General features: G+C 40.7%; 1 protein-coding gene across 3 annotated transcripts; it reads right to left on the reverse strand.

Annotated features, from left to right (window-relative positions):
* Positions 1-4390: 4390 nt before the first annotated feature.
* Positions 4391-21465, reverse strand: SPART (spartin). Of its 3 annotated transcripts, XM_084291401.1 has the most exons (10): positions 21408-21465; positions 15301-16127; positions 14079-14276; positions 13021-13125; positions 11572-11701; positions 10566-10760; positions 9428-9586; positions 9244-9334; positions 8223-8279; positions 5920-6011 (listed from the first exon to the last, which is right to left on the reverse strand). In XM_084291401.1, the coding sequence occupies exons 2-9, from the start codon at positions 16123-16125 to the stop codon at positions 8231-8233; spliced, it is 1752 nt and encodes a 583-aa protein (XP_084147527.1). In that variant the 5' UTR covers positions 16126-16127; positions 21408-21465; the 3' UTR covers positions 5920-6011; positions 8223-8230. The 3 variants fall into 3 exon arrangements, with proteins under 3 accessions (XP_084147525.1, XP_084147526.1, XP_084147527.1); XM_084291399.1 differs by lacking the exon at positions 8223-8279 and having other exon boundaries at positions 4391-6011; XM_084291400.1 differs by lacking the exons at positions 8223-8279; positions 13021-13125 and having other exon boundaries at positions 4391-6011.
* Between the last annotated feature and the right edge of the window lie 606 nt (positions 21466-22071).

Genomic DNA, 22071 nt, shown 5'->3' on the forward strand with positions numbered 1-22071 from the left:
ACATTAAAAATGTTTGATGTTGATTTTTAAGCCAGGGATTTCAGATGCCTCCTCGTCTTTCTTAAGGCAAAGCTTCATGAGGTAGACTGAATTGATCTAATGGCCTACTGCTGCAAGGGTGGCATCACCTCTGCCGCTCTCCCTGTCACCTTCTCCATCTGCTTCAGTGCCAGCTCTGACATTCAATAATGCTTCGACAAACCCATACAGCCCATAAAAACTGGGAAACTTGGGAAAAAAAGCATGTGGTTCTGGCTGGTTAGTGAGCTGAAATAGCTCATCAGCTGCTCAGAAAAGTACTGGCTGGTGCAAGGGATCAACTCACCAGTTCATGGGACCAAGTGCTTACTACAGAAACTTGCAATTCCCTTTCTCAGGAAGATGGGCTATAATTTTGCCTTATTGCCATGCTAGAAAGAACAGAGCATGAAAGAACAGAGTGTAGGTTCTCACTTACTTCTGCTGCATGGTCAGCAAGCCATATGTGATAGTGCTGGAGCTTGTTGCATAGCAGACATGCTGCTTCCCAAGTTTAAAACAAGTTATGTATTACCATTAGTTTGTTGTAGCATAAATCAGCCTTGGCATCCAAAAGTTGGCTCGTCTTTTGTGAAATGTTGTGAATTTTAGCCCTAATGTGACATTGGGATGGGCCAACATGACACCTTGCTGATCCTGAAATGGCCTGGTCCTGATCCTCACCTTTAGCTGCATACACCTGCTGCTTGCCTTATGTCAGTTCAGGAACGTGTCAATCTCTATGAGCCAATTCCATTTGCTAACTAACCCAACAGAAAACCAGGAGGCAAAGAGCCAGAAAAAGCAGACAGTTTCTGGCTGGATTAGGGATCCAGTAAGATCTCCTGTGTGAGGGTAGACTGGAGAATGAAAAGCCTGACTGTAAAAAGTCATTTTAATTTCATTTATCTGATATGTATTAGGGCAGGAGGTGATATTTGACAGTCTCTAGTTATAATTTATGCTATTATCTAATCAGTGAATTATCACTTCAGTTGTAGATTGAATATAAAATCATCTGAGATACCTAATCAGGAAACAAAAATTTAGACAAATACTGTACTGTAACCGCATTTAAATGTTGCTGCTTATTCTGCCTTCAGGATTTACTGAATAATACCTTTTCTAAATACATATTGAAAACATTCCAGACCAAACCAGTAATTTCAGTATTGACTTGAACTTAGGTTAGCATTCATCATAATTCAGTACACTGCCTGCAACAGTAAAATCTTAACACCAAGGGAGCTAACCGGTAACCACTCGTTACCAGGTTTTCTGAAGAACTGGTAAGAACTGAAGAATTGTAAGAACTGGTTCAAGAATTTAACCAGCCTAGCGAAGAGTTGTCAAACAGGAGGATATATTCAGATGTCTCAGGAAGGGCCCTGGAATCACAAGAAAGTCTGAGAGTAGAGAGCACGCTGGAACTGAGGGCTGTGTCCCAGCCACAGTGTACTCTGGCTGCCCCAGGAGACGCTTCTTTGACCTCCTCTCCAGGATACTTTCAGGTTCCAGCCTCAACTGAGGGATTATGAGGTGTCCTAACCTAACCAGGTGAGATCTCACGAACTAGGTCACAGAGTGCACGTAAGGATGAGCCCAGACCACACTGGTTGGCTGGGTTGGCAGAGGACAGCAAGTCTAAATATGGGCTTTGCCAGATGGTTTGGGAGTTGGAGTGGGAGAACAACAGTGTCTTGTGGACCAAGGTCATGTACGTGTAGGTTAGTACTTCATTAAGATTTTTACCAATTACTGCAGTAATTTCCTCCATTTCTTTATCCCAAATAAAGAGGTTAAAATTAGATATATGGATACCTATAAATGTATTTTTGTTGTTCTAGGGCTTGTAATGTTATTTTTGAGATTAGCATTTTTAGTAAGCATAAGAAAAGTTAGGAAACTTGATCAGCACAATATGGTTTGAAAATGATTTTACAGTTAAATACTTATCTTCAGGCTACATGACGACAATCAACAGCTACTGTTGCTTAAAAGCAAGGTAGACCAGTTGTTGAAGGTAAACATTTGGATTATGACAAGTTAATTTTGACATAGAAATACATTTAGTTATTTTCATAGCACTGATATATGTAGCATAGAGATGACTGGCTGTGTGGACAAGGGGAAACAAATGGTTATTGTGTATTTTGATTTTACCAAAGCCTTTGACGGAGTCTCCCATATCACCTTTATAGTCGAATTGATGAGATGTGGATTGCATAACTGGAAAATGAGGTTGGTGGAAAACTGGCAGGGCCTTTAGGCTGACCACCAAGTGTGGTGCTCAGCAGTATTACTGCCTGACTCCAGGATCAATACCTGAGCCAGTACCACTTCATTCTTTATTACCACCTGGAAGACAGGCAGGGAACGCTCTCAGCAAGCTAGCTGCTGATCAACACATTGAGGGGAGCAGTCACTCTGCAGGAAGGTGCCTTTTGGAGGAGATGGACAGGCCAGAGAGACAGGGTGCTGAAAGGAACTGAATGAAATCCAAAAAAAAAACCACAAGGGCAAGGTCCTACAAAGTACAGGCTGGGGGCAGTGACTAGAATGCAGCTTCACAGGCAAAGACGTGGTGGTTCCTGGTGGCCAAGCTGACCCTGAGCCGGCAATTCACCTTCCAGCCAACAGCTTCCTGGGTGGCACTAGCATGATCGTAGCCAGGAGGTTGGCAGAGGTGGTTCTTTCATTCCACTCAGCATTGCAGGACCACATGCTGGAGTGCTTAGCTTTGTGCTCCCACACAGATCCTATGGGCTGCCAGGCCGGTCAGGGGTTGGCAGGCATGAGTGTTGTTCAACCTGGAGAAGGAAAGGCAGTAGGTCTTTGTGTGGTCAGATACCTGGAAGGAGGGTGTAGACAAAAATGAGTATCTAGGCTCAGTTTGTAAGACATTTCTAAGTATAAACAGTATATGCAAGTGCACATGAAAAATTTCGTCTCAATCTAAAGGAGAAATATTTATCTTCATCAGGGTCAAACATGGCAAAGGTCGCCCAGAGAGGTTGTGAAATCTCCATCCTTGAAGATACTCATAATGTGAGCTGATGTGGTGCTGCTTCACCTGTGGTTCTTTGGAGCAGGAGATTGGACTACAGACCTTTGGAGGTCCCTTTCAACCTATGACATCCTATGGTGTCCTGAATAATCAAGTCTGATCAGCATGTTTTGTTAGAAGCTATTTTTCTAATTCTTTTTAAAAGATTATAGATCCAGTTGAGGGCAGAACAGTGGTTTATACCTAAAGAATGGTGAAGATGTCAGGGACTGCAGTAGCTTTGAATGACATGGAGGTTGTTAAAAGTAATTTTCAGTACAAGATTTGAGACCAATATTGTAGCAGAAAAGGTTTTGAAGAAACCAATTTGGAAACAGCACTGCATTAAGTAATCTGGTAGCAGTTTGCTCAGTAAACAGCATTAGTAAGACTACCACAAGAACTGCCATACATCAAAAGACGGTCAGCATTCAAAGTGAAAGCAAAGCCAAGCTGGGAATAGAAAACAAACCTAAGATACGAGGCTTAGGGAGCTTATATCTAAGTGTATAAAAGGAAGGGCTGAGATAAGAGTTTGTGTGTGAAAGCTGTTCTGTATGGCACAGGAACTGAGGAGAAGCCTACGGATTTGCTGCCCAGAGCCTAAGTAGTGACAGCTGAAGCAGGTTAAGTTCAATGGCACAATACTTTTCGCACTGAGTGGCTAAACTTTGGATCCCCATGAAAGGGGAGGTCATGGATATATCACATTAAGAAGTGTAAAAAGGGTTAGATATTATTTAAAAAAAAAAAAAACTTTAATCTACCCTGAGACAAATTTGAAAGACTGAGAGACTGAGTACATGTGAAGAAGACAATGTCAGCAGGTTAAACAGGATAATGCCTGACACCGATGGCATTCAATCTCCCTCTGCTCTCCTCCCAGTATGCTACAACTTGGTCTTCAGGAGACTGTAGCACTTCAGTTTTAACTGCTTTAATACAATCTGTTGTTTAAATAGTTTACAGATGAAACTAGAGGGGATGAGCTACATACAAGACCCAAATGGCAGGAAGAAGGAAGATAAAAATACAGACATTCCTATTACAAACGCAATTCCTAACAAACATCCTTTTGCTAGTATGAAATCCATATTAGCTTCAAATTGGTTACATTTGCTGAAAAGTGACAGACTGTAGTAACAGAAATTGTTATACTGTATATTTCATGGGCCTTTTTATTTTGAAAAATGTTAAGGTCTAATTGATGAACATGTTTCAGTTGTAGACATACTCCAAGACTGCTCTTTTATTACTTCACAAGTATTAGTTCTTCCACTCATTGATCTGTACCGTAACTTTACATCATAAGAAGGCCAAGCACAGTTCAACCAATTTTAATTATCTTTATTTCCATAAATCACAGTTACACTTCAAGTGGTTAGTGCCTTTGTTTCACATTTCTCACCCCAAGTACACACCTACAGTAGCTACCACAAAATGTGCACTTATTATCATTCTCACAGACATCTGTCATGACTGCGTTTTTTCCCCAATCTGATACAAATATAATTTGCTAACAACCTTTTATACTTATTTTCTCCAATTACATTAAATGGAGACAACTTGTGAATTGATGGTGTTCTGTTTGTTGCAGGTCCAGCCAAGATAAGTTAGAATGTATAGCAGCTTTAATACTCAATAACGAACTGATAAATAATTAGCAGTATAAAGTCATCTCAAGGGATAGACTTGCATATGGACTAGGAGTAAGATATAGGAATGGGATGAGAAAGCTACATAATATTTATTCTATTCCAGACATCTCCTAAGTAAAAGGTATGATAACAGGCATTTTTAAGAGATGTCAACTTGTGCAGCTATGAATTCAACAGAATAAAGATGTGGTTAGAACTACTTGTTGAAGCAAATACCTAATGCCTTCCATCAGGGATCTGCAACGTATATGCTCTGGATTTTTTTGTACTGGCTGCAAAGCACAGTATGCATAGGAGTTTCTAGTAATCTCAATATTTTTTACGGAAAAATATTTTCATTTATGCAAAAACACACATCCTCTTTATACAAAAAACATCTCAATTTTACGGAATCTTTCTCCTTATGGAGTCAATTGGGGAATACATTTTTTTCCTCGAGCTATAAATACCCTCTATTAGAAGAAATGCTTGATATCTTTGGTCTGCTTACATGCTGGAGGGAGAAAAAGTAGTTTTAAAGGAAATGACTACCTAGCTACCTGAGGTTCATCTTTCATTTCTTCTAATATGAACTTTGGAAAACATTAGCTGTTTAGTAGCTGAGAAGGGAAATTCTCTACAAAGGAAAGAATAAAGCACAAATATATTTAAGTAGTGCATATTAAATAAGATCACTCTGTTTTAGTAAAATTAACTCTTAAGGATAGTAAAAAAACAGAACTAGTAGCCACACTTGTATAAGAATTAGTAATCCTATTTGTTCGGTATCACCACCTTCTTTACAAATATAATGTATTACAAAAATATTCATAACATTTCTATATTAATCTATTGTTCCATACTATATTTTGAAAAAGTGCTTACAGAGGCAAGTTTATCAACTGGAAACTCACATCAATCTGCATCAATACAAAACAATTAAGGAGACTTTCATTTTTCCTTCCAAAAATACCCTTCCATACCTTTGTATTTTCCACTGCAAATTAAGTAACAGTTGCTTGAAAAGTAGAGTATGATTGGCATTAAATCACAGATTAGCAATGTAGTTCTAAGTAGGAAGTTTCATATCTAATGTAAGGCTTTGAGAAATATTTCATTGTTTTCACTTTTTATCTTTTTTCTCCTTATCCAATACTTTATACTCATCTAACACAGCATGTCCAGTTTCCTTTGCAGTTCTCTTTACGACAGCTTTGATACCGATATTGTCAATGTTAAATGCTGTCACACCAACATTGATTGCAGAATTCACAGCGTTGTCAGTAGCATGGCCAGCATCATCTCCATACCTTTTAAGAAAGACAGCAGATTTGTAGATGTGTACTTAGTATTTTTCTCTTCATTAGAATTCTTTCAAAAGCAAGAATTTAAGCGTTACTGAGAACAGAGAATAAGCACACAGCCTGAATGTTGAAGGAGTAAGATGAGAAATTAGCAAGTCATTTAAGTAAGGGCTGCTCTTCTATAAGGCAGGTTTATCTTTAAAGACGCCAGTATGCTTCTGTCATTCTTCCTGATCAAACTATCCAGTCTGTCTTCCTTCTACCTCTCTAGTCTTGAAGAAAGGAATAGAAGGCTTGGCTACAGAACCGTAAGAAACAGGGCTGGCTTCTGTGTGTGTGTGTGCGCGTGCGCATAAAAACCCTTTAACTACTCCTTAAATAAAACTCCTTATACCCAAATAAGCCCAAATTATCCCAAATAAATCCACCTTTGCAGCTGTTCAGCCTCCTCAGTCTGTACTTAGTGTTAGGTCAGAGGTTGTACTAGATGATCTTGGAGGTCTCTTCCAACCTAGATGCTTCTGTGATTCTGTGATACCATGGGTGACAGTACTGAGGACAGAGTGCAAACACTGTCCTGCCTTCTCAGCTGTTACAAAAAAAACGGACTGTAGTCACCTCTGGCATATTTTTTCTTGGTTGGCTGGTACCACCACTGTGTGAATAGTGCTTGGTTAGTACTCGTCCTAGATCACCCTTTCCTGTGCCTCCATGGTATAACGTAACATTAAGTCTGGTGTAAGAATGACACACAGATTTGAAGTCCCCAGAGCAGTCACACTGAGGTTGTGCATCTCTGTACCCAAGCAGTTTAACCCAGATGGTCTATCATGTCTCCTGGGGACAGAGGATTGTTGTCACAGCTGTGCTTGTAATGTTGGAGGTGGCAGGGTCCCTACAAAAAACTCCATTGTGCAGTGAAAACTTATCTGAAGTAACCTGGAATCAATACAATGGCAAAGGGGAAGGTGGCGAAGAAGGGGAAATAATAATAAAAAGTCATACAAAACCCCAAAAGGCTCAACAAAGCTATCTTGAGGATATGCTGAAAATTACTGAGCAAGAAAACCTCTGGTCTCTCCAGTGGACCATGGGTCTGGCTTCTTTATGGTTTAGGAGGCAACTCTGCAGTCAGAAATTAACTACTTAACTGCGAAGAAAGATAGAGAGAGTGTACTGAAGAAGGGCAAAAGTATAGTGAGAGCAGTAACTCCAGTTGTTGCTGGCAGCCAGACATTACCCCAGAGAGCACTGTAAGCAGACAAACCAGGCCAAAGGGAAGCATTTCTTGCCATGTCAGAATCTCAGCAATTAGCAGAGTTACTATTTCTTTGTGTTTCTTATAACCAGAGATTCTTTTTGGGGACCTCAAAATAATGCTAAAGAGAAGCACTGGATATGAAAGGTTCCAAAATTCTATCGCATTATTAAAAGAGCAGCCATGGCATATTGGTGTGAGCCAACAACAAAACCAAATTAAAAGGATCAGCATTTTTGTTTTGTTCCTGTTTTCAGTCCTCTGAGAGTGATGGCCTTGAATCACCACCATCTGATTTGCAGATCACAGAATTAATCTCACAGCAAAAGAGCACTACTTGTCAATTTGATTAGTTATTTTCACTTCAGGAATATCATAAGCCATTTTGCCATAACATCAGTAAATAAATAGTAAGACTATTGATTATGCAACGCAGACAGATTAATAATTTCTTAAATATTTGATAATTGATTTTTCCCTTTGCCTGTCTCAATTTCATCATTTATGCCTTTTTTGAAATAAAAAGTTGGGCAGATGCAAATACTTATACCACTATAAAAAGACAGTAGGTTAGTAGCAAGGTACTTTTGCAGAATTGTTACTTCTGAAGCTATGTTTTCCCCCAGTTCTGATCAACATACACATAGGTTGAGCATCTCTTTATAACTGCATCAGCAAAGGTATTGCAGCTAAATTTTAGCAGAGTTTTTTTTTTTTGTTGATTTATGAGAGACTGTGACGATGCTCCTTTAGCTTTGTTTCCAGTAAGGGGAATTTAGCTGGTTCACCAAGTACCTGGAGTGGAAGAAGTCTTTTTGTCACTGAAACAAAAACCAGCTTACTGAAGAGATGTGTAGAATTTTAATACATTATATAATAGGATAAAGTCTAAAGATGGAGGAAATCCTCAATTATCAAGTATTTTATATTGTGTTGTAATAACTGCAACTTGTAATTACTTTGTTTTTCACTTAGCGTCTGGCACCTGCTGATCTCCGCACTTCCTACTTTTATATCTAAAAGAAAACATTAACGTGAATTTATATGAAAAAGAATACTGGTACAATACCTCCTGACATCCCTACAGAGGACAAATGTTAGCAATAAAGCACCCTTTTTAACTTGCTATCTTATCTGGCCTCCTATTTGAGATGCATCAGAACAGAACCCCGAATGTCAGTTGACCCAACACTACAAGCTGATGTTTACCTTGTAACCCTCTGCTCGTAGCCTGTATGCACTTTCAGCAATCCTTTTTAACATTTCTTTTGCTATGACTCCATTTAACCTACACGTTTTTGCTTACTCTTCACATTCAACTATAAATGTTGCACTTTTTTTTTTGAGGGCTACATTTCATACATACTTTCAGTATCTTCCCTTCTTCTCCAAAGCATCTTTCAGTACAGACTTATCAACTTTGGTCTTTGCATCATCTCAGTAACACAATCCAATTATTTTTTTGTAACAACATCTATATTTTGCAAATCCAACTCCATGTCTCATTTTGTTTCATCCTATTATCACTATGCCTTAGATTTCCTTACGCAGTTCTCCTTTTGTACCTCCTTGCTTTAATCTGACCTGCTGATAGCTGAAGTTGTTTCATTTTTTCCATCAAGTTCAGCTAAGTTTATATAAATTCAAGATGAGAGTTGAGAGGTTTAAAACAGCTACTCTCTCCCCCCAATGACACATTGGAGAACAACGATATAAATCTGAACAATATTTATTAACACTGTCTGAAGCTGTCAAACTTCTAGAAAACAATATATATATATTAAACCAGAAGCATTCATTCATTTCGTACTTTTACTTACAGGAGATACTTGTTACTGTGTACTTAGCAGCTTATCACGTGCTGCATAATTAGGGTATTATGGTAGCTTTCCTGCACTTTCATGAGCTTTTTTACCAGTATGCAACCACAATGACAATGCACTGTAGAAAAGGAAACCAATAAAAAAAATAATAACTTACTTGTATTTGACAGTTTTTACAGTCTCTGTTGAAACACTTTTAGCAATGCACTTAGCTGCACTTTCTAAACCTTGCCACACTGTTGAAAACCCTGTAAAAACAAACAGATTATTTGAATATATATGTATATATATACATGCACTGAAAAGTATGCAATTAGAAAAGCATAAAGATTTTTTGTTACCTTGAACTCCACTTGCTGCTACCACCAGAGCACCATCGAAAGTGGATTTGCCATCTTTGTCCTTCTTAAGGGATTCTGGAACTAATTTGCTGCCGTGCTTCTTCACGTGTGGAGCCAGCTCCTTTCCAACACAGCTCGCTATAGAGCACACTCCCTCAACTACCATAAGACAATTGCATGCAGATTACTTAGTTAGAACACAGAATCTTTCTTTGAAAGTCCTTACCCCTTATTAAAGTAGTCTCAAATTCTACTTTTATTTAAATATGCTTATTCTGAAGACAAACTTTAATCCACACTTAAGTACACAACTGATATAGAGGAATTTTCAGATTCTGAGCAGCTCCAATTCCTAAGAAACAAGTAGAGTTGATCTTGTGTCTAAAAGCACTAGAAAATAAATAGATACTTGTCACATGTTCTAATTTCAAAAAAAAATGTGTCCACAGCTTTGTTACCCAGAATGTGCAGATGGGGAACAAGATGTTTTCCTTTCCTTTCTTGTCTTCTGGAGAACCCTTTCTTAGAATCATTCCATCTCTCCAAAGTAATTACATAACATCCAGCACTACTTACTTTTTAACTTAGATGAGTCATTAGATACTAAGTATAAACACTGATACAAATAAACAACAGAATGAACTTACTGAGAGCTGCTATGATTACCAAGCACCACAGAGCACAAAGCCATTTCTATTTAGAAGACTGTACATAGCCAATAGCTTTGTTTCCAGGCCTATGTTTTTATAACTATGCACACACACACTATACTGGTGCAATATATGTTAGTCATTACTGATAGCACAGCTTTTAAAATGCATGGTTAACTTAAGAAGAAAGAGAGACCATTCTGAACTAAAACTTCAAAAAAGTTGCCAAAATTGCCAAACTTAAGATTGCAGAAATGCTCTGCTATATAGACTGTTCTTTTTAGTAAAGAAAAATATGCTTCAAAGCCATCCAATAAAATTATTCCTAAAGCACATCTCAAATAGGAGATAACAAGGTACCAACAACTATTCTCCATATTTCATCAGGTCAGTCCCTCCTCTAGTTCCCTGGCTAAAGAAAAACAGTTCATTTTACACAATATTTACTCTTAAATAAATACAATATACTATGAGATGGGACATATTACCTAAGAACTGGCTGACTTTCACAGCTCCTCCAGTAGCCTGTTTTGCTACATGAAGCCCCTTTGCTACAGTTGGGTTGACTTCCAGAGGTTTTTCTTCGGGTTGAATGTGTTCTCGTAGTTTAGAAGCTCCTTTATGAATAGCTTTACCGGTGTATTCTGCTCCTTTTATTAGGCCCCAGCTTACCCAAGATGCACCTTCAAGGCAAAAATTGTTATTCTAAAGACATGCAGAGTTTCACAGACCGGAATTCCCACAGCTTTCCCTCCTCTGCCTCTCCAACACTGACCTTAGAAACATTCCCGATTACAGTCTGCAATTATACTCCTCCCTAACTGGGCCAGTATGAATTCCTGAAATGATTTCTGCTCCTACACCACCTACATTTTCCCAACTCATTTTATTTAAGTCTGGTACAGCCATTCCTCATCCAAATGTCAGCTTAACACACAGATACTCAGGTTTTGTTTGTTTGCCTTGTTTTTGTTTTTTAAATAGACATCCAGGTCCCAGCAGGGTCAGAAGTGATAAAACTGCACATCTCAATACTATTAACATTCTGAAAATGTATAACCCAGCCCACTTGCCATCCTAGCAGATTCATATTTATTCCAGTCAGTTGGTCATTTGTGTATTCCACAGCTTCTCAGAGGACAAGAACTGTTTATCAGCAGACACCACAATAGATGTATGTTTTAATATAACTGCTCACACAAATAAAATTGTGCTACCATGGTGGTTTGAGTCACATAGGGCAACACCTAATTTATATTGTCATATTAGGAGCCTAAACCGTTTGCAATGAGCACGACTGTTGGCAGGGGATTCAAATTCTGTACTGTTTTTGTAAAGCACACCAAAGTATCCTTCACATTATTGTAATTGGAAGCAGTGAATAACTATTTCTGACCACTCAAATTTTACTTGCACAGAGGCACTGAGGTGAAAACAATGTTTACATATTACTTGCAGAGGTTTCTATTCAATATAACCTTATTACAACAGTACCTGACAGGATTCCATGGGCAACTTTCTCGCTCCATTCTGGCAATTCTTTCTGATTTTCTCCTCCTTCTGGTTGCGGTTGGATATGTACAGTCTGAGGCAAATTAATCACATCGCTAGAGGCTTCTGAAGGCTGGCAAATGGAAGTAAACACCTGAGAATCCACTTTGCAAGATATCAAGATTTCTACTTTAGATCATAAAGATTCATTAACAAAAAAAGGAAATTGTGCGTTCCTGTGAATTCAATTACTTTTGCACACTGTACATTTCCTTCATCTAGTTACAATGAGAAGATTTGCTCGCCAACAAGGCCGTATAGTCAACTAAGTAGGCATAGCCTACAGTACACATTAGCTAGCATAAAAGATAAACAGACCTGTCCATCTATTTTATTTAATCTCCTCAGAAGGAAGTCAACTCTGCTGTGATTCAGTATGGGAATTGAATCCAGCTGCACTAAAAGAATGCAGCTGTTTTGGTTGTTTGCTTCTCATCCTTTCCTCTCAAGTCCAAAAATAAAGGGGATTATTCATTCCTCACACTGTTGATGCTTTTGCAGACTGGCACAGCCAAGGAACATGCCAAGCTGTGCGTGATACTGCTCCACACTTAAAGTTAGGCAGAGAGGCTCTGTGCAATTTCATGTCAAACTCCAGAGTTTGTTGAGTAGACATAAATCATTCAAACACAGCAATCACCACCACAGTCTGGTTAGTGTTTCTAAGAAGTGTAACACCACTTTGCAACAGTTCACAGACAATGTGTAATTAAACTTTAACTAGAAAAGGCAGAAAGAAATGTAACGGATTTAAGCCTTGGTTAGGATTCTATTTTTAGTACTTTTGCAATGTAAAAGCCAAAATAAACATTTCAGTGATTGAAAACAATGCTAATTAGCGAGGGAAAGAAAGAAAAATGTTTGTACAAAAGAGTCTATATGAAAGCATCTGCAGATGAAACATACAAGCAGAATGCATGATACAGAATCATATTTGAGAGTGCATGGAATTGTTAGATCCCCCTGAAGTATTTACGGGATATAAAAATATAGGGTAGTGCACAAAGATGACTGTTGCAGGAAAAAACAAACCAAGATCTGTAACAAGGAAGAAGAGATGAAGTCTTACTAAATTGCTCCCCAAAAGGTTAACAATGTATCACTGACTTACAGTCCATCAGCAGCTGCTGCTCAGCAGCAGTGTGAAATCTCATTTTCAGGAAACGTCCTTAGCATGTGATCAAAACACTTTGGGGGATCGGCAGGAAAAATAACCTCAGTACACACATACAATGAAAGAAATCGCTCAAATCAATTAAAAAAACAAAAAACAAAAAAAAACACATTGCTGCTGTCAACCAAGTTTGGATCTCAACAGTTTTAAACTGTATTTCAGTGACTTTTTTTTTTTTCTTACTTTCAAATTTTTAGAATCACTGTCCTGGAATTTACCTGGACTTTGTGGCCAGACATCTGTTTTAACTTATCTTCAAAATGCGCTCTGTCTGGTGCTGGGAGCTGTGAAGGTAACCCTACTCTCTCATGGGATCCTTGCACCTGTGATATCACATCAGGGAATATTAACAAAAACACAGAGTTTTAGGACAATTAAGGGACTAATGTGATATCCAATAAGAACTACTTCTATGCAGGCAAGATTACAGAATTAATCCAGTAAATCCTGCAATGAAACATCACATAGTTCTGTACTACTTTTCCCTTTTAAGTAAAAATTAGTGGCCTCCTGCTGAACTCAACAGGATTTGCAACAGAACTCTGCCCACATGGCATGCAGCCAACTGGTCCCTCACCGTCAGCGCTTTCCGGTGTCAGTGATTCAACCAGATGGCATCTTTCGTGGACAGATATAAGCTTGCTATCAGCTATTAAGTGGTTATCGATCACCATTCTTTGTGAAATGGTGTTCAAAGCTCTTAAAGCAACATTTTCCACGTTTCCAGTCACTGTATCTTCTTGCATCTTTGTTAATTATGTTTTTTTTCCTATTTTCTCTCTTAATATCTTCCTGCAATAAGGTACCAGATTTATCTAGTTTGAGATCCCACTTGAAGGAGCATTTTTTGAGGTACTCACTATTTTCAAATGTCATCTTTGAAGATGCTTAACATTTTTGAACTGTAAACGCATTTGTGTACATTATTCCAGGAATGGTATCATGAAAGCTACACAGAGCGTGTGCATGTGTGTGTGCCCACAGGAAAAAAAAATCATGCTTTCTTCTGAAAAAATCATTTGGGGACCTTTGGGAAAAAAAAAATGAAAATATATAAAATGGTTTCCAATTCCCCTCTGTGTTTGCAATGTTCTATTATAACAATTTCTTCACTCCTACCACACTGAGCCTACAGTTACATTCCTAGGTGTGCTTAATCTTAGCTACCTTATTTCTCACTGGTGAGCTTCCCAGCAAGACACACGCTAAATGTAAGCTAGCATCGATCCCTTCCACCTCTCATTATCAGTTCAAAAAAGGCAGCCTGGGCCTTTACCTGTAGTCGAAGGTCAGACATCTGTTTTAACAGATCCTCAAACAGCTCTCGGTCGGCTGCTGGGAGTTCGGAAGACAACACCACTCCCACGTAGGACCCTGGTGTCTGGGACATGGTGTCAGGGAACATGTAGACTCCGGTATTGCAGCACAGAACGGGAGACTGACCACTCATTAGAGGATACAGCCAGTCACAAACCTAGAAGAGACAAATACTTGAAGGAATTAAAGGATTCTTTGATTTTTAAAAGACAGACAACACGTTACTAGCTCTGCAAACTTGATTTTCCATACTGTTTAATAAGAAAAAAAAAAAAAGCCTTAGACATCTTGAGAAAACAAAGAAACAAAAAAATCAATCTCACAACCAATTGAAAAAGCTACATGACTACGGAAATATAATTCTTGATTAGCCCTGACAGCCTAATACAGAGAAAGTACTAACTTGCACAGGACTAGAATGCAGGCTGGTAGCCTCTTGGCCGAAGCCTTGTCTTGAGGCCTAGTGCCCTGCAAAGAAATCGGGAGTCCCAGCACCTCTAGCTCCCTGGCCATCTCAGGACAGGGCTCCATGAGAGGATAAAGAATGTACGGCCGTCACTGGCCTGCTGCTGAAGATTGCTGACACAGGAGCGGGTGCACCGGCAGAACCTAAACCAGGAACTGGTTTGTCAGAGCTTCCCCTTAGCTTCTGAGACTTCCAAAGTTAGAAACCAGACCAGAAACACAATGTGCATTATAGAACATGCCTGCATGAAGCAAGCATGGACTAAAAGAATCCAAGTAATGCATCTTCTGCATTTGTAGATCAGAGTCCAGATTAACACGCGCCCTCAAATTCCAAATTATCATCTCTCCAAGGCAACAGCAATACTTTAACACTAGTTGAGGCTGAAGTGGATACTGCATCAGCCCACTGAAATGTTCTGACATGAATTTCTTCTCTCTGTGAGGAAAGTTAATGTTATGAAATGAAAAGAAGTGCTAAGCCTTTAGAAAATGGCATTCACCTCAACAGTAGGCACTCAAGAACTTTCGGAAGACACTGGAGTAGTTTTCTCAGCAAAGCCCTAAAAGTGTTTATTCACAGAAAAGCTGTAAAATCCTTTGTATTGTCACACACAGATTTAGACTCACAAAAGCAAGAACTTCGGAAGATTGCCTTTTAAAGTTTTATGGGATTTTTGAAACATAATTAAAGGAGAAAATTATCTTTCTGTTACCTGAAGAAAAGCAGGCGGACGATTCTGGGCCACCTCACTGTCCGTATCCAAGAACTTCACGATGCGCAGGTAGCCAGGATAGGAGGGAGCACTGACCTGCCCATCAGGAGTCACAAAGAATATCTGCACTCCTTGGGGAATCAAGATCAGCTCATCTGCATCCACTCCCAGATTTTCGAGGGGAGGTGGCTGAGTACACTTCTTGTAGTAGTCCTCACTTACAGAAGAAAACTCCCCGGAGTCTGTGCCGTAAGACACAGTGAAGTGGCCGTTGGTAGCTTGAGGAGTATAGGCAGGAGGTGCTTCGTTTGGCAGACACAGGGGTTTTGCAGATGATGGGCTCATAGCTGGAATTTGCCCCTTGCTCACAGCTGCAGCGTTTCCATCTGCTGCAGGTGGCTGGCTCGGTACAAACAGAGCAGTAGGTGGGGGGGGTCTTTCTGGCTTTTCCGTGGAAGGAATTGATGGGTACAGCTTGGGCACCGCAGCAGGGCCACCCACTGCAGGACTTGCTGGTACAGGGGGGCCATTTTGTTCTAGAGTGCCGAGTCGAGCATGAACATTTTGGAGGGTCTCCCTCATCTTTTGTTGCATTTGCCTGGCAGACTCCCACTGGGGTCCCACGCATGCAGGCCCCTGCGCTGGAATGCTAATTCCTCGGAGCAAGTGGTCAAGTCCTTGCTTATAGTAATTCCTTGCCTCTTCCTTCTGACCCAGTTCATCTGTATTCAGGCCTTTATTGATGAAGATAAAGGCTTTCCTGTACTCTTCGTTAATAGCTTTAATATTGGCGTCTTCCATAACTGGATCCTGCAGTTGTTCCATCACTGCAAATTGGAATAGAAGTTAGTAAGAGCATTCATACATGAAGTCAATCAAAGTTTCCCTTATAACGAAGTGGCTTCTAACAATGATCACACTGTGTGTTAGCAGAAAGCTATCTAGCTGCTTGGTACAAATCCTGATATATTGCAGTTTTCTCCCATTAACCTTCAGATTTGGACTATATGACTCCCAGTCAGCACAGAAGTTAACTCCGTAACCATCACATCACATTTGTTTCTGAAGAACTTAAGCATCAGAAGAATACAGATGTGCCTGATGTTAAACATTCCATCTTAAAAAGATCAGTAACAAATGGTGGAGAAGAATACATAAATCTAACTTAACTTTCAAGAACGTTTTCCACCCAAGTCCCTAAGGTATTAAAAAATTCAGTTAACAGCTTGTCTACTTAAATAAAGACTGAACTCACAAACTCTACATTTTTATTAAAAAAAAAATAAGGAAAAGCACTCAGCAAATTTAAACAAATCTTGATAGTCCTCAACTAACATCAACACACAGAACTTGGGAGTAATATTTTGGACGGTTAAAGCTGTGCTTTATAACATGAATACAAGGAAATACTTCCTTTAAAGCATTTACAACAAGAGAAAGAACATTGGTGTTTTCCCTTCCTTGCTCCCTAGGAGACAAGAACTTGAAGTACTGACACATGTATGTACCAAAGGTTGTAAGTTCTGTTTGTATTTTAGGATATATTCCTCCAACAGCCTCACGTATACTTGAGCAACTAAAGAGCAAAAACGAATCTGACAGATTCATTTGAAGCTCAAAACGTGCAAAGTCACGTTTTGTTTTAACTGAACTTGGCCAAATACAACAAATACAACTTGTTCTTGGACTAAGACAATATTTACAACACCCAAAGTAAAAAAAAATGGCGAAATTTTTTTGCTGACAGTGTTGAGAGCCATTGTCAATTCAGACAAATTGGGTTATCACACTAGAAGAGAGTAATGATCATGGGCAACAACAAAAAAAGGAAACTATTTTAAAAAGAAATTGCATTTCAGTAGAAACAATTCTTTTCTGTAAGCCATAAGGAAGAAAGGAGAAAAACCTAGAGACACTCGTCTATCACAACGACCGCATGCTATGTAGAAAAAGCAAGTAAAAAAAATCAGAAGTGCAAAAATAAAATTAAACAACTTCTATTACATACAGTAGCATTAATGCCACTGTACCAAGCATGGGTGAGACCCCACCAGTGCTAAGCAGCATTTAAGAAAGCCGCACCAGAAGAGGAAGAGGAGTGCTGAAGGTTACTGAAATTTTCTGGTGAACCAGTTACTCCAGGGAAAAGTAAAATAAGTTTGGCTTATCAGGCTAATAAAGCAAAGGGTAAGAAATTGGATTAGTTTCTACAAATACCCTGGATGAAGTGAAGAATGTAAATCAGGAAAGAAGAAAAGAACTAATGAAATGCAAACTTCTGTTACACTCCTGCAATAGCACCTGCATTTATTTATAAGCTTTTATTGGTTTGTGCAAACTGTCAATAAAACAAAAGCAGGCTCGAAAATTTCCTTCTCCCCCAACAAAGACAAACAAACTTCATAAGCGAAGGTCATAAAGACATCCTAGAGGCAAAAAGTGAGTGCTGTGCTCTACCCCCACATCCTTTACGACCAAAAGCAGAGGGCACTTGTGTGAATGACACACCTGCAGGCACCTGACAGAAGCATCAGGCAGTCCGCAAGGCACCTGTTACCTCCGTGACGTGACAAAATCCTGCTCTGTGTGAGATGAGCTGTGCACGTTTCAGCCAGGAGCATTACAGGGAGGGCTGGAGAAGGCAGACTGCATGGAGCAGGTCACAAGCCACCAGCCTTGCTGCCCATTCCCTGTCACGCAGCAGAAAAATGGACCCTAGGCTGGAGCAGGTTCTCTGGCTGGCTACTGCCCTGCTGTCACTAGGCTTGATGTCTTTGATTTCAGCTGAGAACACTGGCATACGAATAAATATGTGTTTAGTAATCACTGAGGCATAAAGATTAGAAGCGATAAGCGTGCCTCTGACAAGGACAACAGCAAGCAATTAGAATGACAGTAACTGGGAAGAACTAACATCTATGGGGACAGAGCTTTATCCTTACATGAAAGGTTACGTGACATGGTTACGTAGACTTTGTGATCCGGGACAACCATGCTTATGTCTCGGCATCACTGCTAAGATGTGCAGCAGTTATTAAGTTTCCACATAATGGAAAAATATAAACATTAAACAAGTATACAGAATAATTAAAGATAGGCATAGTCATTTGCTAGCAAAAATACCTAAAGAATCCTAAACCACACTGTCCTGTGTCAACACCTGTATTTACTAATGGAAGACCCGTTTTTTCCATCTTTATATTCTTCTTAAAAGGAAGACACCTTAACAGTGAAGAACTTGATCTAAAAATTATTTTAAGCTCCTGCACAGAGAATGATTAGAAAAAGAAGAAAAAAAGGTCAGTGTTTAACAGGTTACTTCTTCGTGAGCAAAATCTAGCGTTTTGACATTTTTTGGGCCTGTGAATCCAGTTCTGTAACAAGCCCCTTCTTAAAGCTTTAAGTAAACTATTTGGGTGAACAAAACTGAAGTACCACTGTCTACTTTGTCCCCTGTGTTCTGATCTGGTTTTCTTGGGAGGCTAAGAAGAAGTTATTATCCAGATTTTACATAATTCTTTTGCTAACAATTTTTAGTGTAAAACAAGGAGAGACATCATGAAAAATCCCAAAGTCATAGCTGCATTTCAGTTTAATAGTGAGTTAATTTTCTGTTCAGGGTATGCTCACTGTACTGTCAAGAACACCATTCTTGCTAAAGCTCATTCTTTATTAACACTAAAAAAAAAAAGTCTGTAAGGAAACAGAGATGTCAGCAAGACCAGTGTGTACATGGCAGCAGTGCATGGCCACGTGTGGCAGAGATACAAAAGCAGGATCAGTGATTCAGAAGAGCAGGAGTGTTGTTAACTCGGCTCTGATTGTTCCAAATATCCCCAATTTGTGCAATACGCACAGCACAGTTACTGCCAAACCATGCATTTGGGTGACAGGGAGCTTGGAAACTGAGGAAGGAATTTACAGTAGATTTTAACACAGAATAACTAAAAGTCAGCCTGAAGGACTGAATTTAATTCATTGCTATTTATTAAAATTAACACGAAATAATGGCTGATGTACTAAAGTAAATAAACCAACTGTGTTGCTCCCTTACAGCACAAGAGGAAATATCCTCTGAAACAGAACATTTAAGTAGTTAAATGTTCCATATTCAAGGAAGATCCCTGGTCATTATCATTTTCAGTGTATGATTTCAATACCGTATTTAAGTGTCCTGCATTTTTAAATATTTATCTGTAATCCATTCCTGTACAACGTATAGTTATTCCCTCTGTTTTGAAGCTGGAATGAATGGCAAGGTATATTTCGCTAGATACAAGAGCACCAAAAAACAACCTCTGGCCCAATGGCTAGATGTACAAACTGGCCCAGATCTGTGCTTCTTAGTGCTAAGTAAGATTTAGAGGAACTTGGACAAAGCTGGACCAAAACAGCTAAGAAAAGAGCTAACAGGCACTGCAGATAATCACAGATCAGTCCAGGGCTTGAACTCATTCCTCAGCCCTTTCTCAGTCATCAGTACAGGTATACTCCATGGTGCTAAGCGACTTGACCATGGAGGGCTACAGGGCAACAGGGAAATGTGGGTTCAATTTGACATTGCAAGCTAACATCTCATCTATTTAGCTGGCAATCCTTCATCTACAGCAGCAAACCCTTCTTCATTTAATAAATAAATAAATAAAACAGTTCAGTTGTGGATCTTACTGCGAAAAGGTAGACACAAAGCCTAAAGCTTATTAAGAGGATTAAATACCCTGACTGACAGAGGTAGAACATGCTTCTCAACTCCCCGCATTTGAAACTTGGGGGTGGGGATAAGGGAGGAAAGAAAAAAAAAACAACACCAGAACAAACCCCTTAATCCAGGAGATCTTCCTACAGGTCAGCTGTTTTTCTGTCAGCCACTGATACCAGGGATGAAGACAATGAAGAACTACAATGCAGACAGAATTATTTAAGCCTTGTTTCTGTAGGGAGCAACTAAAACATCAGTAACTTTTGAGATTTCTGAGACAAATTGATTTAACACAAATGCCATAAAGGATTCCAACTAATATAAGCCAGGTACTAGCTTATCAACTTTGCTTTCTTTTCTTCCCCTTTTATTTAAATTAGTTTCTTTAAAGTAGCCCTTAAATTTTTCATTAAGTGGTGGCTTACAGCAGGTATTTAAGCACTTAAGGCTTAGTAATATGTAAAGAGAGTTGGTGATCTGAGCTAACATGGTAATTCTCACTCTTTTAAAATTACTGACGACTTCAGGTAACTCCCATCACCTGACATTTCAACGTGGATCAATTTTTCCAGCTGGTATCCCAGCACCTACATGCATGCAGGTAACAGGCCTAATTCCCCTCCTCTCCACACTACTGCTGTCTCAAGCCGGTTTTGCCCCAAAGCACGGACTTCCTTCCTGGCTCCTGGGTCTGTCCTTGTGCCGCAGGGCTCCAGCGCCGAGCTGTTAGGCTCTGAGGTGCCCACTTGGCACACCACCGAGAAGGAAAGTGAAAAACCAGCAGGGCAGACACGTGCCCTCCTCACGCCGCTGTGCTGCCCAGCACCCCACCTGTCCTCTGCCATCGCCACCACCTGCAGCGTCCTGTGGGCAGTGATCCTGATGGTGTGACAGAGAAATGAAGGTGACATGAGATGGCTACTTAATGCTTCCCATCAGGAGCAGGCCTGTCACTGCCAGCAGATCCTCCGTACGCAGACAGAAACGCCCCTGCTTGTTTTTAAGAGCGAATAGTTGCTTCTAGTTAACCAAGCTGCCAGGAATCTTTCAAAAGAGACAGAGCACGCAGAGCAGCTCCACAAATTTTGACAAATAACCCCTTGCTTCCACACCGAGACTCTCTATAATGGTTAATTACCGTACCTACCTCAGCCCTGCCCTGGGCCCTCACCCCAGCAGCTCCCCACACCGCGGGGCTGGGACGGAGGCAGGGAAGGAGGGAGGGACTGAGGCAGGGCACTGCCACCCCCTGCAGCAGCGACCCGGGCCCACGGGGACGGCCCGATGTTTGCCCAGCCCTGCTCCCGTGAGGGGACAGCAGCCCCCGGCCCCACAGCCACCGCCACCCACAGCCCCGTCCCGTCCCGTCGCCCCGGGCAGGCCCCGGCCCCGCTGCCGCCGCCCTCACCGCGCCAGGCTGCGCCCGCCGAGCCCCGCCGCGGCCTCCAGGCCCCGGCGGCAGCTCCCGCTCCGCCCCCGGCTCGGGGCGGGCCCCGCTGGGGCGGTGGCTCCCGGCTGGGGGAGGCTCCGTGGGGAGGCTCCGAGCACGCCCCGGTCGGGCCTCGGCACCTGGTCCCGGCCAACGTGGGGGCTGCTGTGGCAGAGGGGCCGTGTCCGTGCTCCGCCACAGGCAGCTGCCTTCGCACGGCGAGCCTCAGTGTGCTGCTGGTGTTTGTGGTTATAGCCCAGCAGCAAAGTGGCTGTCACAGTCACAGCACTAAAAGTCTCAAGCACTTTCTGGGTGACTTCCACACCACGGAATTGCAGGCCATGTTAACTCTAGCAAAGGTGGTAGTGTGTGTGCTAGCACACAGCTCTCCACTTGACTACTTCTGGGGCCTGTATACTGTCAAAAAAACTATTCTTGTTTTCATTTGGCTGTGCCTGTGTTGATTGTGAATCAACCTTTGACGCACTCAGGCCCTCAGGCCGTGTGAAATTCATGGTAAACTGTATTTAGTGAGTGGCACCCACATCCAGCACAGTCCTGGAAGATGGGTTTGCCTCTCAGCCCTGTTCAGCTCTGAGGTTTCTCTAGGAATTTGTCGCACGTTGTAGTTTCCAGTGGAAAC

The sequence above is a fragment of the Netta rufina genome (assembly GCF_964035555.1).
Source record: "Netta rufina genome assembly, chromosome: 1".
Classification (NCBI taxonomy): domain Eukaryota; kingdom Metazoa; phylum Chordata; class Aves; order Anseriformes; family Anatidae; genus Netta; species Netta rufina.

What these genes read in the sequence shown, in the direction of transcription:
- SPART (XM_084291399.1), bottom strand. Translation starts at nt 16,125, where the DNA reads ATGGAACAACTGCAGGATCCAGTTATGGAAGACGCCAATATTAAAGCT. An exon ending in TGTCTGGCCACAAAGTCCAG is followed by an intron (nt 11,702 to 13,020) that starts GTAAATTCCAGG and finishes TCCATTTGCCAG; the next exon opens with CCTTCAGAAGCCTCTAGCGA. An exon ending in GTAAAAACTGTCAAATACAA is followed by an intron (nt 6,012 to 9,243) that starts GTAAGTTATTAT and finishes CTTTCTTAAAAG; the next exon opens with GTATGGAGATGATGCTGGCC.